Raw genomic sequence first — 16,077 nt, 5'->3', positions numbered from 1 at the left:
AGCGGATATAGTGAATGCGGGGTCCGGGGAGAGTGGATATAGTGAATTCGGGGTCCAGGGAGACCACATATAGTGAATGCAGGGTCCGGGGAGAGCGGATATAGTGAATGCCGGGTCCGGGGAGAGCGGATAAAGTGAATGCGGGGTCCGGGGAGAGCGGATATAGTGAATGCGGGGTCCGGGGAGAGCAGATATAGTGAATACGGGGTCCGGGGAGAGCGGATATAGTGAATGCGGGGTCCGGGGAGAGCGGATATAGTGAATGCGGGGTCCGGGGAGAGCAGATATAGTGAATACGGGGTCCGGGGAGAGCGGATATAGTGAATGCAGGGTCCGGGGAGAGCGGATATAGTGAATGCGGGGTCCGGGGAGAGCGGATATAGTGAATGCAGGGTCCGGGGAGAGCAGATATAGTGAATGCGGGGTCCGGGGAGAGCGGATATAGTGAATGCAGGGTCCGGGGAGAACTGATATACTGAATGCAGGGTCCGGGAAGAGCGGATATAGTGAATGCAGGTTCCGGGGAGAGCGGATATAGTGAATGCAGGGTCTGGGGTTTAGTAACACTTTAAGGAGTCCTCAGGGTGTTTGGTTCATTAGTTTTGAGGAATCCTATGCTCCCATCACCCCATCCAAGTTCAACGTTCCAATAAAACCCTAAAAAGACACCCCGAGACTGTACCTTGGAGCCAGTAAAAGAGTAAAAAATGCTGTGTGCCTGGCTGTGTGAGCTTTAACTGGGGGAATTGGAACAAAGTTCATCGGTGGCTCTTTAGGAGGTTAGGCTACAATAGGGAATTTGCTTTTGTTTGACTAATTGGGGCTAATTTTGCCAAAATCTTGCATCACAATCAATCCCACTGAAATCACTGCACTCACCCCTTCCAGTATTTTTTTTCCAATATCATGGAGCAGATGAGATATTCTGGCAGTAGGATGTATCAGTTTATGAATGATTTATGTCTGAAAACTCACTTCTCTGTATGATTGCTCTTATTTTCTCCAGGTTTTCTCTGTGTTTCTCCTTTTCCTTGAATAAGAACAAATCCTTAGCAAAGGTATGAATATGGGGCTGGGATTCCAGAATCCATTCCTTATCTTCAGGCCCGCTGCTGTTCAAATCATCAGCTACTACAATCACATTTTCTTTTCCTGCAATAGAGAAACAGAAGTAGAAAACAAAGTTATTAGCATGCAGCTCAGTTCTGAACAAAATGGGACACCTGATCTGGGACATTGGATAGGTCCAGCCCTGGTATATCACAGATGGTAGCCTACAGAAAAGTGAGGATGGCTCGCTGGTATTCCATTTTCAGTGGGTCATTCAAATAATCCTGGGACTCAATAGCTTTAGTTTAGCAGTTCTCCACAAAACAGGGGTACCCATTAGGAAGGGGGGTAACCCAGAGACGGGAACCCCCATATATGCAGCCTAAAACAGAGCGCCAAACAAATGTCCAAAAGTGTTTTAATAATAAAATTAGTGTGCAGCAGGAAAACACCAAACATCCAACACATTTCGGGAGTTAGAATACAGTGGGCTGATTTACTAAAGGCAACCAGACTGTGCACTTTACAGATGCAGTTGTTCCAGAGCTTAGTACATGAGGAGAAGCTTCACTTTACCAAAAATACCCAATCACAGGCAAGGAAAAGAAAAAAACAGCATTTTTTTGTGATTGGATGATGGAAGTCATCAGAGCTTCTGCTCATTTACTAAGCTCTGGAGCAACTGCACTGCTGTGCAAAGTGCACGGTCTATTTGTCAATAATCAACCATGATATGTCATATTGGTCAGACAAAATACCACTGATCACAATAGCTCTGGTTTGGCTGTTCTCCACTAAACAGAGACACTTGTTGGGGGGGGGGTAACCCAGAGCTGAGAATCCCCATATATACAATCAAGGAAAGTGCCAAACAAACATCCACGTGTCCCAAATCTATCCATGATAAAATTAGATCACAGCAGGAAAACACCAAACATCCAATACATTTTGGGGATCAGAACACCATGGGGGGGGGGGTTACTAAAGCTGGTTCACTCAGAATCTCGGTCACCTCTGCATGGCAGCCAATCAGCTTCTAACCTCAGCTTGTTTAATTAAGCTTTAGCAATAAAACTTTGAAGCTGATTAGTTTCTATGCAGAAGTGCACAAGATTCTGAGTGAACCAACTTTAGTAAATAAACCCCCAAATGTCATACATATTCAAGGTGTTCTTCAACCTTCACACCATTATGAACTATCCCTGGTGCTTATCAGTGGTGCATTTAGGTTTTGTGCTGCCCCAGGCAACACAAAAATTGTCTGTCCTCATGGACACTGACCAACACCTCCCCCCCCCCTTCCCCCTCTTGGCCTGAGATTGATCAACAAGACCCCTGCCCCCCACCTGGGAGAGTCTTCCACTTCCCTAGCCCCCCCCCCCCCCCCCGGTAATAGAGAGACGCTCATCTTCACAGCTCCAGACATCCCTGGGAACGAGAGTCAGGCTCTACATACATCATGAAGCAGCCCACAGCCTCTCTCGGGTCCCACCTGATTCCCATGGTACGCGTATCCCTTCTTTCATTCCTTCTTCTGGAGAGGAGGTACTGCCCCCCTAAAAAAATGCCACCCTAGGCAAGTGCCTTGTTTTCCTTGTGGTAAATACGCCCCTGGTGCTTATGGCATCTTAAGAATTAAACCCAAGCTCTGAAGAAGCAGGAGTTTGTTTGATCCCTGAAACGTGTTGTTGCTTTTTGTGTTTTCCTGCTGTGGACTAATTTTAAAATTTCAAGATTCTGGACACTTGGACATTTGTTTGTTTCTCCCATTATGACTGTATGTGCTGATGGTAGTAAGTCATGATGCTCTTCTATATACATAAAGGTTAGAGACTATCACTTCACAGAACCATTCTTGTCCTGTGTACTCCCTTCTCATTGATTGACAGCTGGATTCAGTAAAACAATTGACCAATAAAAGAGCAGAAGAGAAAGGATTGGGTAGTAAGAAAATCCATCTTTTACATGTTGGATTTCTAACAAACAATCAAGGAAGTCCCTACAGAGAACTTCCTACGAGATTATTATATCACTCCCTTTAGATGGTAGCTCCACCGTTATTTCCCCACCTTAAACTCGGCCTATGGATAATATAACATATCAGTAATGCAAATGGTAACAAAAATGACCAAGTATGGAAGAAGGCATGATTTTGAACTTGCAATTGTAGAGTGTTGGCATTAAAAATATATACAATTTAGCTCTGCTGTAATGACCCGGGTATCTTGAAGGTTGGACAGAGATTTTGAAGGTTGGACAGACTTCTTGAAGGTTGAATAGACAACTTGAAGTTTGGATAGAGATTTTGAATGTTGGACAGACTTCTTGAAGGTTAGACAGAGATTTTGAATGTTGTACAGAGATTTTGAAGGTTAGACAGAGATTTTGAAGGTTGAATAGACATCTTGAAGGTTGGACAGATATTTTGAAGGTTGGATAGACATCTTGAAGGTTGGACAGAGATTTTGAAGGTTGGACAAACTTCTTGAAGGTTAGACAGAGATTTTAAATGTTGTACAGAGATTTTGAAGGTTAGACAGAGATTTTGAAGGTTGGACAGATATTTTGAAGGTTGGACAGATATTTTGAAGATTGGACAGAGATTGTGAAGGTTGGACAGACATCTTGAAGGTTGAATAGACATCTTGAAGGTTGGACAGATATTTTGAAGGTTGGATAGATATCTTGAAGGTTAGATAGACATGGATGACTCAGAGGTGAAAATGCTTAAATGTTTCCTAAGATAATGAAGACTCACCAAGGAAATTTGACATGTCCTGGAGTTCATTGTCATACAAGGAATCTGCAACATTGGTGATGTTGAGTCGTCCATGCTTTTTTGTGTGATACAGAATGGCGAAACAGCATGTTTGCAGTCCTGAACTGAACATTTTATAATTATTCGTTATGCAGACTGCTTTGATGTCAAGGGACCCCATGTGGTCATCTGCCTTCAGATTGTCAATAAGCCAGGAGTAATTACTTTCTGCTGACCTTGAGAAGATGCCGATCTTGTATGGAGGAGGTGGTGATTGGCTTTGCTTAAACTATAGTAAAAATATAATGATTTTGGAGTCACTATACGCTCAGTATCACCTGACTTAATAAAAGAAAAAAAAGTGTTAATGTTTGAATAATATAAATGGATACAGTTACTCAACTATCCTCTTACTACAGACCCGAGGAAGAAACAGTATCAGTGTGAAAGCAGCATGATATCATTATTGTCTGGCACCCTAAAGTGAACTAAAAAATGATATGAAAAACAGGCAGCAGAGGTTCCTGGGACATCTCCAACTGGTAATATGGAAAACAAACAGAGGGCGCACAGCTAAGTGTAACACTCTGATTTGGTCCATTCGGTCCGCATTTGCTCGGGCATGGCAGGCCATTCATTTGAATGGGCTGCTGTGCTTCATTTCCCGCAGGAAAAAGCCCATGCACTTTTTAAAAAATGCAGCTGTAGGGAAACCACATGGTCTTTTTGATTATGTGGTTTCGCTGTGGCTCCCATACCCACAATTGCACTGTGGGATGAGATGTGTAGGAGTGAATGAATGGTAGCCCCATGCATCTCACAAGTGCAGCGTGATTGAGCTGTGGGTGCGGGCAGGGCTGCTGTTAGAAACCATGGGGTCCCATACAGCCAACCTGAAAGGACCAATTCCCAAATAAACACAGTTTACAATGCTTCAGTTATGAATGAACATTGTGAGTGATCGAAACAGATCACTCATTGAGTTCATTCAGGAAAGGAAGCAGCTGGTAAATGTGCCATATTTACCAGACCCTTCCCCCACTCTCCATCCTGAAGGAACCTATTGTGTGCTTGCAGCTGCCAGTGGAAAGGAGAGGAGGGAAGCCGGCATCCCTGTGGGGGTGAGAGGCGCATGGAGGCCTGGGCAGTAGGGGGAAGCATATGGTGCACAGGGAGGGTGATTGGTGTGGTGGGAGGGAGAGGAGAAGCCAGCTTTCAGTTGCAGTAGAGAGAGCCATACAGGGGAATTGCCCCCCCCCCTCACAATGCCAGTCACCCTCCCTGATCACATCCAATTGACCCAGCTGCTTGGGCCCCCCTGCTGGCCTGGACCCATACAGGGGGACAGGTGGTACCCACTTATGTACCCATAGGTGCAGGAACCAAACCGATTCCCCCTAAACATTGCTGGTTTATTATCAGAGTGGGCAGCCTCAGCACTCCAGGTGTGCTAAAACTACAAATCCCATCATCCTTCTGTCTCTGGGAGTCATACCTGTAGCTATCAGAGTCTTGCAATGTCTCATGGGACTTGTAGTTCCACAACAGCTAAAGTGTCGAGGTTGCCTTCCCCCTGGCCTAGATAAACAGACTAATGCAGGCCATACATGGGTCAAATTCTGAACAAATTTTCTTTAGAAAATCAGAAAATGTGTGCATTTTGTAATGTGATGGTGCCACCATTGATTTCACAATTCAACCAAATAAGCCTTCTACTTTTCCTCATGTTGCTACAGAAAGGAATTTTCGTGGCCCCAAGAATTTTATTTTCTTTCCAGGTCACAGGTCACGCTCATTTATTTTTTGTTTATATTTCCCGCACGATTCTCCCATCACCATCACCCTCAGGCTCACCCGCCCTCAGTCTATCCACTATGATACGTGTGCTTCTACTATGGAGGCTCTCAAAATGTATAGAGTTAGGACTGCAGAATATTGGGTGCCGTGAAGAGGCTCTGCAGCTTACACATGTATTTGCAAATGTGTGCGAACTAAAATCCTGTTTGTAGAGCAAACTGTTAGACAGGACAATTCGGTTGGTTGCAGGCTGGTCGGTACGTTGAGCTGGGAATTTTTCTTTTTATTGTTTGACAAGCATCACCCCTCCATGTGCTCCTTGCGGTGAAGGCCAGGTATGAATTAGGGCAGTGACCATTTCTTAGTACTGTTGATAAACTGGTGAGGGGGCGCCCTGGACACCTTGGCTGCCATTGTGCTGTATGCTGGCTGTCCAGTGAGCCCCGTGTTCCTTTAAGCAGGGCTGGGCTCCCTCAGGCTCACCTGCCCTCAGTCTGTCCATTATGATACATGTGCTTCTACTATGGAAGGTCTCAAAAGTTACAGAGCTGGGAACTGCAGAATATTGGGGTGCCATGAAGAGGTTCTGCAGCTGAGGCATGTATTTGCAAATGAGTGCAAACGAAACCCCTGTTTTTATCGCAAACAACTCAATTGGTTGCAAACTGGTTGGTAAGTAGAGCTGGGAATTTTTCTCTTTCATTGTTTAGCACCATCAAGGCATGAATAGTGATTGGTTTAAGTAATCATTCACACCTGTGAATATCATCCTTAATGGTACCAAAAAGGACTGTTTCATGCATTTTTACTATGGCATTTTTTTTAAATCTACATGCACTACTTTTGCTATTGTCACATGTTGGGCAACCCATCAAAATGAGTGAACTTCCCAAATATGCTGCACCTAATGCACAGAAATTGTACATAAACACTTACATGTGGGAGCCTAGAATAATGTACTGTAGGAAAAATAAACATGAAAATAGCTGCAATGCCCATATGGAAGAAACATATATTTGAAATACTACATTTTTGGCCATATTCAAGATATTTCAAAATAATTTCAATAAATATATATATATATATACAAACTCGTGCAGACTCCACCTCCGCAACATCGCCAAAATCCGCACGTTCCTAACCCCAGAAACCACTAAACAGCTCATCCACTCCCTCATCATATCACGACTCGACTACTGCAACTCCCTCCTCACTGGCCTGCCTCGCCGCTGGCTATCCCCGCTTCAGTCCATCCTGAATACAGCTGCCAGACTCATTCACCTTTCCAACCGCTCCATCTCCGCCACCCCCTCTGCCAATCCCTCCACTGGCCTCCATTCAGTGTCCTCCACCCCTCTCTGCCAATCCCTCCACTAGCCTCCACTCATTGTCCTCCACCCCTCTCTGCCAATCCCTCCACTGGCCTCCACTCAGTGTCCTCCACCCCCCTCTGCCAATCCCTCCACTGGCTTCCGATTGCGCAATGGATCAAATTCAAAATCCTAACACTGACATACAAAGCTGTCCACCATACTGCCCCGAACTACATCACCGACCTAATATCCAAGTACCGCCCAACACACACACTCCGCTCCTCACAAGACCTCCTTCTCTCTAGTTCCCTGGTCTCCTCCTCCCATGCCCGCCTCCAGGACTTCTCCAGGGTGTCACCCATCCTCTGGAACTCCCTGCCCCAACCCATCAGATTATCACCTACTCTCCTCTCCTTTAGGCGCACCCTGAAAACCCACCTCTTCAGGGAAGCCTACCCCACCCCCTGCTAACTTGCCGACCTCCTCCACTCTTCATACCACTCCATCCCCCACAGCTATCTCCTCCTGTGCCACCATCCCCTCCCTCCTAGATTGTAAGCTCCAAGGAGCAGGGCCCTCCATCCCCTCATGTTTTGCATTGTATTGTTACTGTACTGTCACATGTTCTGTCCCCCTTTGTAATGTACAGCGCTGAGCGAACCATTTATAATACTGTATAATAATAATAATATAATAATATACTGTATGTTGAATTGCGTTTTTATTACAAAATATATGAAAAATATTTTTAGCAATACATTTCCAATATACTGTATACCTTTAAAAATACAAATCTACATTTTTGGAATGCATTTATAAGTATATGTAAAAATATATGTTAAAATTACTTTTTTATTTATATTTAAAAAAATATATATTTTTAAAAATATTTTTCATATAGTTTGTGATATATAAAAACCACATTTCAACATGCAGTAAATATATATTTATTGAATATATATTTTTAAATATATTGAATATGGCCAAAATTGTAGTTTTTCAAATATATGTCAATATATTTGGGAAGAATATTTTTAACATATATTTGAAATATATTTTTCTTCCATGTATTTCTGTACTGATTGAGGCCTGATGGTATTCAGCAAGGATAGGTAGCCATGAGGTGATATAAATATAATATGATAATATGTAGGACTGTACTGTGAACCCCTAGACCACTCACAGAGAGGAAAAAAACACAAAACTAACAGGTAGGTGCCATTCCTAATGGAATCCCATTAAATGAACAAATCTATACATGTGGAACAGCACTGCTCACTGATAGCTAATCCAAAAGATGAAATATCTAAAAAATCTATAACAAATTGTATAGAGAAAAATCCCCTTGTGAAAAATGTGCAACAAATTTTGTGCAAAAAGCTGATAAAATGTAACAAGCCTTCCTAGGGGCGGACTGACTATTGGAGAACTCGGGCCCTGGGTCAGTAGGAAGCCCCATGAAATGCCCCTGGTACCTATTGTAAGCTTTTTTTGAGTGGGCAAGGACACAGGGGCCCCATGATCCCCTATTGCCCGGGGGCCCCATGAGTTATCAGTCCGCCCCTGAGCCTTCCTAACCTCCACTACACATATGGTCTAACGCAATGTAATCTGTGACTGATACATGACATTCTATCTAATCACATTGAAAATATATAGAACACATTTATGAATTATAGAGTGATTAGTGCAATTTATTCTATAGTTCTCAAAAGTTTATTAAAAAAAACAATTTAAATTCAAATCTATATTTAACCCCTGTGGACATAAAGTTCTTAATTCAAAAATCCAAAAGATCTCTCTTTTTAGACACTTCCTTCAACATATCACTCCCTCTCCAATGATTTTTTCAATACCAAAAACCCTTAGCAAACTGGGATCCTTATTACGTTTCATCTGGAAATGTCCAGAGACACCATGTTTCTCAAATCCATTTTAATATTATTAATATGTTCCCCAATTCTCATTTTTATTTTCCTTGCGGTTCTTCCCACATATTGCTCCAGGCAGGGACATTCAACAATGTTAGACCATATGTGTATTGGAGGTTCGGAGGGTTTGCTACATTTTATCAGCCTTTTGCACACAATTTGTTGCACATTTTTGACAAGGGGTTTTTCTATATACAGTCATGGCCGAAATTGTTGGCACCCTTGATATTTTTCCTGAAAATCAAGTATTTCACACAAAAAAGGTATTGCATTAACACATGTTTTGCTATACACATGTTTATTCCCTTTGTATGTATTGGAACAAATATAAAACAGAGGCAGAAAAGCAAATATGACATAATGTCACACAAAACCCCAAAAATGGGCTGGACAAAAGTATTGGCACCCTTAACTTAATATTTGGTTGCACACCCTTTGGAAAACATAACTGAAATCAGTCGCTTCCTATAACCATCAATAAGCTTCTGACACCTCTCACCCGGAATTTTGGACCACTCTTCCTTTGCAAACAGCTCCAGGTCTCTCTTATTGGAAGGACACCTTTTCCCAACAGCAATTTTAAGATCTCTCCACAGGTGTTCAATGGGATTTAGATCTGGGCTCATTGCTGGCCACTTCAGAACTCTCCAGCGCTTCTTTGCCATCCATTTCTGAGTGCTTTTTGACGTATGTTTGGGGTCATTGTCCTGCTGGAAGACCCAGGATCTTGGACGCAAACCCAGCTTTCTGACACTGGGCCCTACAGTGCGACCCAAAATCCTTTGGTAATCCTCAGATTTCATGATGCCTTGCACACAGTCAAGGCACCCAGTGCCAGAGGCAGCAAAACAACCCCAAAACATCATTGAACCTCCACCATATTTTACCGTAGGTACTGTGTTTTGTTCTTTGTAGGCCTCATTCCGTTTTCGGTAAACAGTAGAATGATGTGCTTTACCGAAAAGCTCTATCTTGGTCTCATCTGTCCACAAGACGTTTTCCCAGAAGGCTTTTGGCTTACTCAAGTACATTTTGGCAAACTGTAGTCTTGCTTTTTTATGTCTCTGTGTCAGCAGTGGGGTCCTCCTGGGTCTCCTGCCATAGCGTTTCATTTCATTTAAATGTCGACGGATAGTTCGCGCTGACACTGATGCTCCCTGAGCCTGCAGGACAGCTTGAATGTCTTTGGAACATGTTTGGGGCTGCTTATCCACCATCCGGACTATTCTGCGTTGCAATCTTTCATCAATTTTCCTCATCCGTCCACGACCAGGGAGATTAGCTACAGTGCCATGGGTTGCAAACTTCTTGATAATGTTGCGCACTGTGGACAAAGGCAAATCTAGTTCTCTGGAGATGGACTTGTAACCTTGAGATTGTTGATATTTTGCCACAATTTTGGTTCTCAGGTCCTCAGACAGTTCTCGTCTCCTCTTTCTGTTGTCCATGCTTAGTGTGGCACAGACAGACACACAATGCAAAGGTTAAGTGAACGTCTCTCCTTTTTATCTGCTTTCAGGTGTGATTTCTATATTGCCCACACCTGTTACTTGCCCCAGGTGAGTTTACAGGAGCATCACATGCTTGTAACATTCTTATTTATCCGCAGTTGTGAAAGGGTGCCAATACTTTTGTCCAGCCCATTTTTGGAGGTTTGTGTGACATTATGTCGAATTTGCTTTCTTTCCTCCCTTTTTTTGTTTTGTCCCAATACACACAAAGGGAATAAACATGTGTATAGCAAAACATGTGTTAATGCAATACGTTTCGTGAGAAATACATGATTTCCTGGAGAAATATCAAGGGTGCCAACAATTTCGGCCATGACTGTAAAATGTTTTAATATTTTTTAGCTATTTCATCTTTTGGATTAGATATCAGGGAGCAGCGCTGTTCCACATGTATAGATTTAGCCATGAGGTCATGCCTTAAATATTTGTATGAATTTTGTCTTTCATCATTTTACACTTTATTCTTGTTATCTTCATACATGATAAGGGTGAAGTCTCATACATACAAGAGTTATAGGTATTACTCCGGTGCTCTTCTTCTGCTGAGATGTCTTCACACCTAATGTAGACAAACACAGAGCTATAAGTCGCACTACCACCTCAAGGAAAAAAATACTAGACTTTTACTCCTGCAAACTCCAAGGAGGTGGTGCCGTGACTGGGATTTGAAGGGACAACCCTAGTGCTGCTAGGCGTAAGTGTGAACTATGTAGCCACTGTGCTGCCCCCTGTTTGCATAACACCCAGCATCATTCACCCCAGAGAATCAAGGCCATACAGTGAATGAAGGGAATCACCGCAGTGGTCATAGTGCAGAAAGTGGATTTGATGTCATCATATTAGCACCGCTCTATGTGGTCATATCAGGATCATGGATGCAGCTGTATCCCTGATTCTGGTATCTTTTTTCAGCTGGAGATGGGCTGTCAGGTAAAAGTGATCACATTTACAGCTTTTGGAAGCCCCTTCCTGCACCTCTGCAGGAAGTGGATCCTGGGCTCTGCTGCTCCTCCCAGGAGCCTAGGGCCACAGTCAATTGCCGGGATGGCTTCCCACAAAGGAGATGGAGGAACATCTCTTCCCCATCCCCTCTGTGACAAATTAAGTCAAATGTGAGAAGGATGTTTTCATTTCCAGTTTCAGAGCTGTCATTCCCTGGCCAGTACAGCCAGGGAAGTAGCTGATCAAGCACAATCTGTGTTTGGTCAGCTGCTAAGGAGGGCAAGGGGGGCATCAGGGGTCTAATAGAACCCATTGTCTCCATAAAGAATGCCTGTCACTGCCCAAAGCTATCACAAGGGGGCTTGTTGCTTGTGATAGCAATAAACTTAAATAAACATTTAAAAAGTACAAAGAAAATAAACATATAAAGATAACAAAGCAACAAATTTAAAAGCACCCCCACACCATCCCATACATACATGCAAATGCAAACATGGATGACAACTGTTCCATACAAGGGGGTGGGGTTTTCTAGGTGATATCATTGACCATACATGGACATGGCCATGTATGGTCAATGACATCACTGCCACTTGCGCTCCAATCAAACCATTAGCTCATCCCTTCTGAATAACCGGGAATTTTCAGCACTTATAAAAGGAGATATTCCGAATAGAACATTTCTGGTAAAGACATGCTGGGAGGTGAATTGGCTCCTGTCTAAATTGTCCCTAGTATGTGTATGTATGTATGTGAGTTAGGGATCTTAGATTGTACGCCCCTTGAGGGTTAGAGACTGATGTGACTGTACCAAATATCAGGGGCGGACTGACAACTCATGGGGCCCCCGGGCAATAGGCGATCATGGGGTCCCTGTGTCCTTGCCCAAACTCAAAAAAGCCTATGAAAAAGGTACCAGGGGCATCTCATGGGGCCCCCTACTGACCCCGGGCTCTTGGGCAGTGCCCGAGTTTCCAAATGGTCAGTCCGCCCCTGCCAAATATATATGTAGAGAACTGCGCAAATTGCCAGCACTGTATAAGTACCTGGAATAAATCAGTAAAGAAATAAAATTATGTAGCTGAAGAAGATGAAGATATCTCCAATCATTATGAATCAGCACCATTGTTTGTTCAACACCTTCAAATATACATTTTACCTTTTGAAACAGCCTCAAAGAATTCAGTTAGTTCCTTTTTTGTGGCTTCAGATTTGTTTTTTTCAGGAATGAAGATGAGATGAGCGGGCAGGGATTGCGGTGTCTTCAGAATTCTACATCTCTCCTCTTCACTGATATTATCCAACATGACCAGCACCTTCTCTCTGCCTACAGGAACACAGCATGGGGCGGATGTTATCCATGATGCTGGGATTTCAGTGCTGGGGAGGAGGACAGAGGAGGGGAGGGGAGAGGAGAAGCGAGGGGAGGAGAGGGGAGGAGAGGAGAGGAAAGGAAAGGAAAGGAGAGGGGAGGGGAGAGGAGAGGAGAGGAGGTGAGGGGAGGGGAGGGGAGAGGAGAATAGATGGGAGTGGAGGAGAGGAGGAGATGGGAGGGGAGGGTTTGGGGAGAGGAGAGGAGGAGAGGGGAGGGGAGAGGAGGGGGGAGGAGAATAGACAGGAGTGGAGGAGAGGAGAGTGGGGGATGGGAGGGGAGGGTTTGGGGAGAGGAGAGTAGGGGAGGGGAGAGGAGAGGAGAGGAGAGGAGGAGATGGGATGGGATGGGAAGGGAGATGAGGGGAGAGGAGAGAAGATCTAGCATTTTCAGAATGAGTAGTCAGCCTCCAAGTTTTTCTCAGGAAATTAGTTTCCTTTAAATAAGAAGCATTTCTTACCCAGAATAGTATTCAGGTGATATAGTTCACTGTCATATAAGGCTCCATCTACATCGGTGATATTAAACTCTCCTTGGTGTTCGGTGTGATAGAGAATGACGGCAGAGCACAGTCTCACATCCTCCTCCCATTCTTCTCGGTTGTAGTCGGAGATTGGAAGATATTTCACTTCAAAGAGATTTGAATATTTCTGTTTGACAAAGTACTCCAACCATGAGAAGTCACTTTCAGGTCCTCTGGATGTGATCCCCAACACCTTCCTCTTCCTGCTGAACAGTAAATGTATTTATTATCATATACACTGCTCAAAAAAAATTAAAAGAAGATTTTTCAGATCTCAATGGGGAAATATATCATGCTGGATATTTATACTGACATGGACGGGGTGATGTGTTAGGAACATAAGGACGCCCCATCGTTTGGTGGAAATGAAAATTATCAATCTACAGAGGACTGAATTCAAAGACACCCCGAAAATCAAAGTGAAAAAATGATGCAGCAGGCGAGTCTATTTTGATTGACCAAAAACATATTATCCCAGAGGTGGGGGCCATCAATTCCTTCATCTTCCAGGAACTGCCTGAATACTCTAACAACATGAGGCCGGGCATTGTCATGCACCAGGAGGAACCCAGGACCCACTGCACCAGGAGGAACCCAGGACCCACTGCACCAGGAGGAACCCAGGACCCACTGCACCAGGAGGAACCCAGGACCCACTGCACCAGGAGGAACCCAGGACCCACTGCACCAGCGTAAGGTCTGACAATGGGTCCAAGGATTTCATTCCAATACCTAATGGCAGTCAGGGTGCCATTGTCTAGCCTGTAGAGTTCTGTGCATCTCTCCATGGATATGCCTCCCCAGACCATCACTGACCCACCACCAAAACGGTCATACTGAACCATGTTACAGGCAGCAGAACGTTCTCAATGGCTTATCCAGACCCTTTCACGTCTGTCACATGTGCTCAGGGGGAACCTGCTCTCATCTGTGAAAAGCACACGGTGCCAGTGGAGGACCTGACAATTCTGGTGTTCAATGGCAAATGCCAATCCAGCTCAGTGGTGCCGGGCAGTGAGCAAAGGGCCCACTAGAGGATGTTGGGCCCGAGGGCCACCCTCATGAAGTCTGTTTCTGATTGTTTGGTCAGAGACATTCACACCAGTGGTCTGCTGGAGGTCATTTTGTAGGGCTCTGGCAGGGCTCATCCTGTTCCTCCTTGCACAAAGGAGCAGATACCGGTCCTGCTGATGGGTTACGGACCTTCTATGGCCCTGTCCAGCCCTCCTAGAGGAACTGCCTGTCTCCTGGAATCTCCTCCATGCTCTTGGCTCCTGGAATCTCCTCCATGCTCTTGAGACTATGCTGGGAGACACAGCAAACCTTCTGGCAATGGCACGTATTGATGTGCCATCCTGGAGGAGTTGGACTGCCTGTGCAACCTCTGTAGGGTCCAGGTATGGCCTCATGCTACCAGTAGTGACACTGACCCTAGCCAAATGCAAAACTAGTGAAAACAGTCGGAAAGATGAGTAGGGAAAAAATGTCAGTGGCCTCCACCTGTAAAACCATTCCTGTGTTAGGGGTTGTCTCATTGTTGCCCATCTAGTGCACCTGTTGGTAATTTCATTAACACCAAAGCAGCTTAAAACTGATGAACAACCCCCTCTGCTACTTACCTGACCAGATCCATATCCCAGGAGTGTCATGGACTTGATGCTAGACTCTGATCAGGGGCGGACTGACAACTCATGGGGCCCCCGGGCAATAGGAGATCATGGGGCTCCTGTGTCCTTGCCCAAATGGTCCGTCCGCCCCCGACTCTGATTAAAAAGTGTTCCTTTAGTTTTTTTGAGCAGTGTATATATGCTTCTGCCCACACACCAGCTCCTCTGGGAAATATAGTTCTTTACTACACTGTTCCTCGGCAACGTCCTGCGATTCAGCATACAAGTTCCATGGGGCTGATCTGCAAAGCTTGAATGTCATTGTTCTGCAGGACACTGCCATCTTGTGTTTGTTGTAACATCCTGCACCCACTTGTAAAAGGGGTTACACATAGGTGAAAAGAAAAGAAAAACCAGACTAAGGCTCAACCTCAGTGTATCTGAGCCTCTATTGTATCCCTAAAACACGTATGTGTACAGGAGACCCAGCAGGAAGCCAGCAGCGTTTTTGCGGAAAAATGGCTGACGCTTGTAAAAGTATCTAACACTATTACAAGTGTTTAGACATGTTTACAGGTGTCAATCGCTTTGGCGTTAACTCGGTTTAGGTGCGTTTTTGCATTGTAAACAAAAAAAGTGATAATTTTGAAAAAAAAAATATTTTTTTATTTTCTACTATAAAACATATCCAATAAAATTTAAAAAATTAATGGGGGGGGGGGGGCAGAGCCTAGCCATGGGGCAGTATGACTGCCTAGACAGGGAAATCTGGAGGGGATCAGCTACATCTGGGCGGCGCCAAGCACACACACCCAGCGCAGCTCCCTTTCACAAGTGAGTTGACAGGGAGCTCCTCTAACTGCCGATCGGCGGGCTCTACACATCCTAAAGCCGGTCATACACGGGTCGAATTCCAAAAGAATTTTCTTTCGAACATCTTTCCCAAGAATTTTCACTCGAATTTCGCACCATTAGTGGGCCACAGCAACGGCCGATTTTTGAGCGCCTATCCTATTTGAGTGATCGGGCATGTTGGAAATTTTTTTTAAATTAACAAATTTCTAATCAATGATGGGAGAATTGTGAGAGAAATGTTATAAAAAATGAAAGTAGAGTGAGCTGTGACCCGGAAAGAAAAGTAAATTCTGAACACGAAACTTCCTTTCTGCAGCAACACGAGGTGAAATTTTGTTGAATTTTGAAATCAATGGTGGCACCACCAGATTACAAAACACACAAAATTTCCAATTTCTAAAGAAAATTCATTCGGAAT

The 16,077-nt window shown here is 44.2% G+C and overlaps 1 protein-coding gene across 1 annotated transcript in view; it reads right to left on the bottom strand.

The window, feature by feature from the left end:
- LOC149457620 (uncharacterized) overlaps positions 1-15,776 on the bottom strand; it is a 38,850-nt gene extending 23,074 nt beyond the window's left edge. Inside the window, exons 1-6 of the mRNA XM_089683449.1 lie at positions 15,706-15,776; positions 13,135-13,400; positions 12,462-12,629; positions 10,867-10,919; positions 3,809-4,097; positions 976-1,152 (exon numbers count right to left, since the gene is read on the bottom strand). Coding sequence (XP_089539575.1) covers positions 976-1,152; positions 3,809-4,097; positions 10,867-10,919; positions 12,462-12,629; positions 13,135-13,400; positions 15,706-15,776 — 1,024 coding nt within the window. The remainder of the gene's footprint in view (positions 1-975; positions 1,153-3,808; positions 4,098-10,866; positions 10,920-12,461; positions 12,630-13,134; positions 13,401-15,705) is intronic.
- Positions 15,777-16,077: the final 301 nt, after the last annotated feature.

Source organism: Staurois parvus, unplaced genomic scaffold (assembly GCF_062004578.1).
Source record: "Staurois parvus isolate SC_StPar_1 unplaced genomic scaffold, SC_StPar_1.0 ptg000311l, whole genome shotgun sequence".
Classification (NCBI taxonomy): Eukaryota; Metazoa; Chordata; class Amphibia; order Anura; family Ranidae; genus Staurois; species Staurois parvus.
The sequence above is the reverse complement of the archived record's forward strand: the minus strand, read 5'-3'. Positions and strand labels throughout refer to the sequence as shown.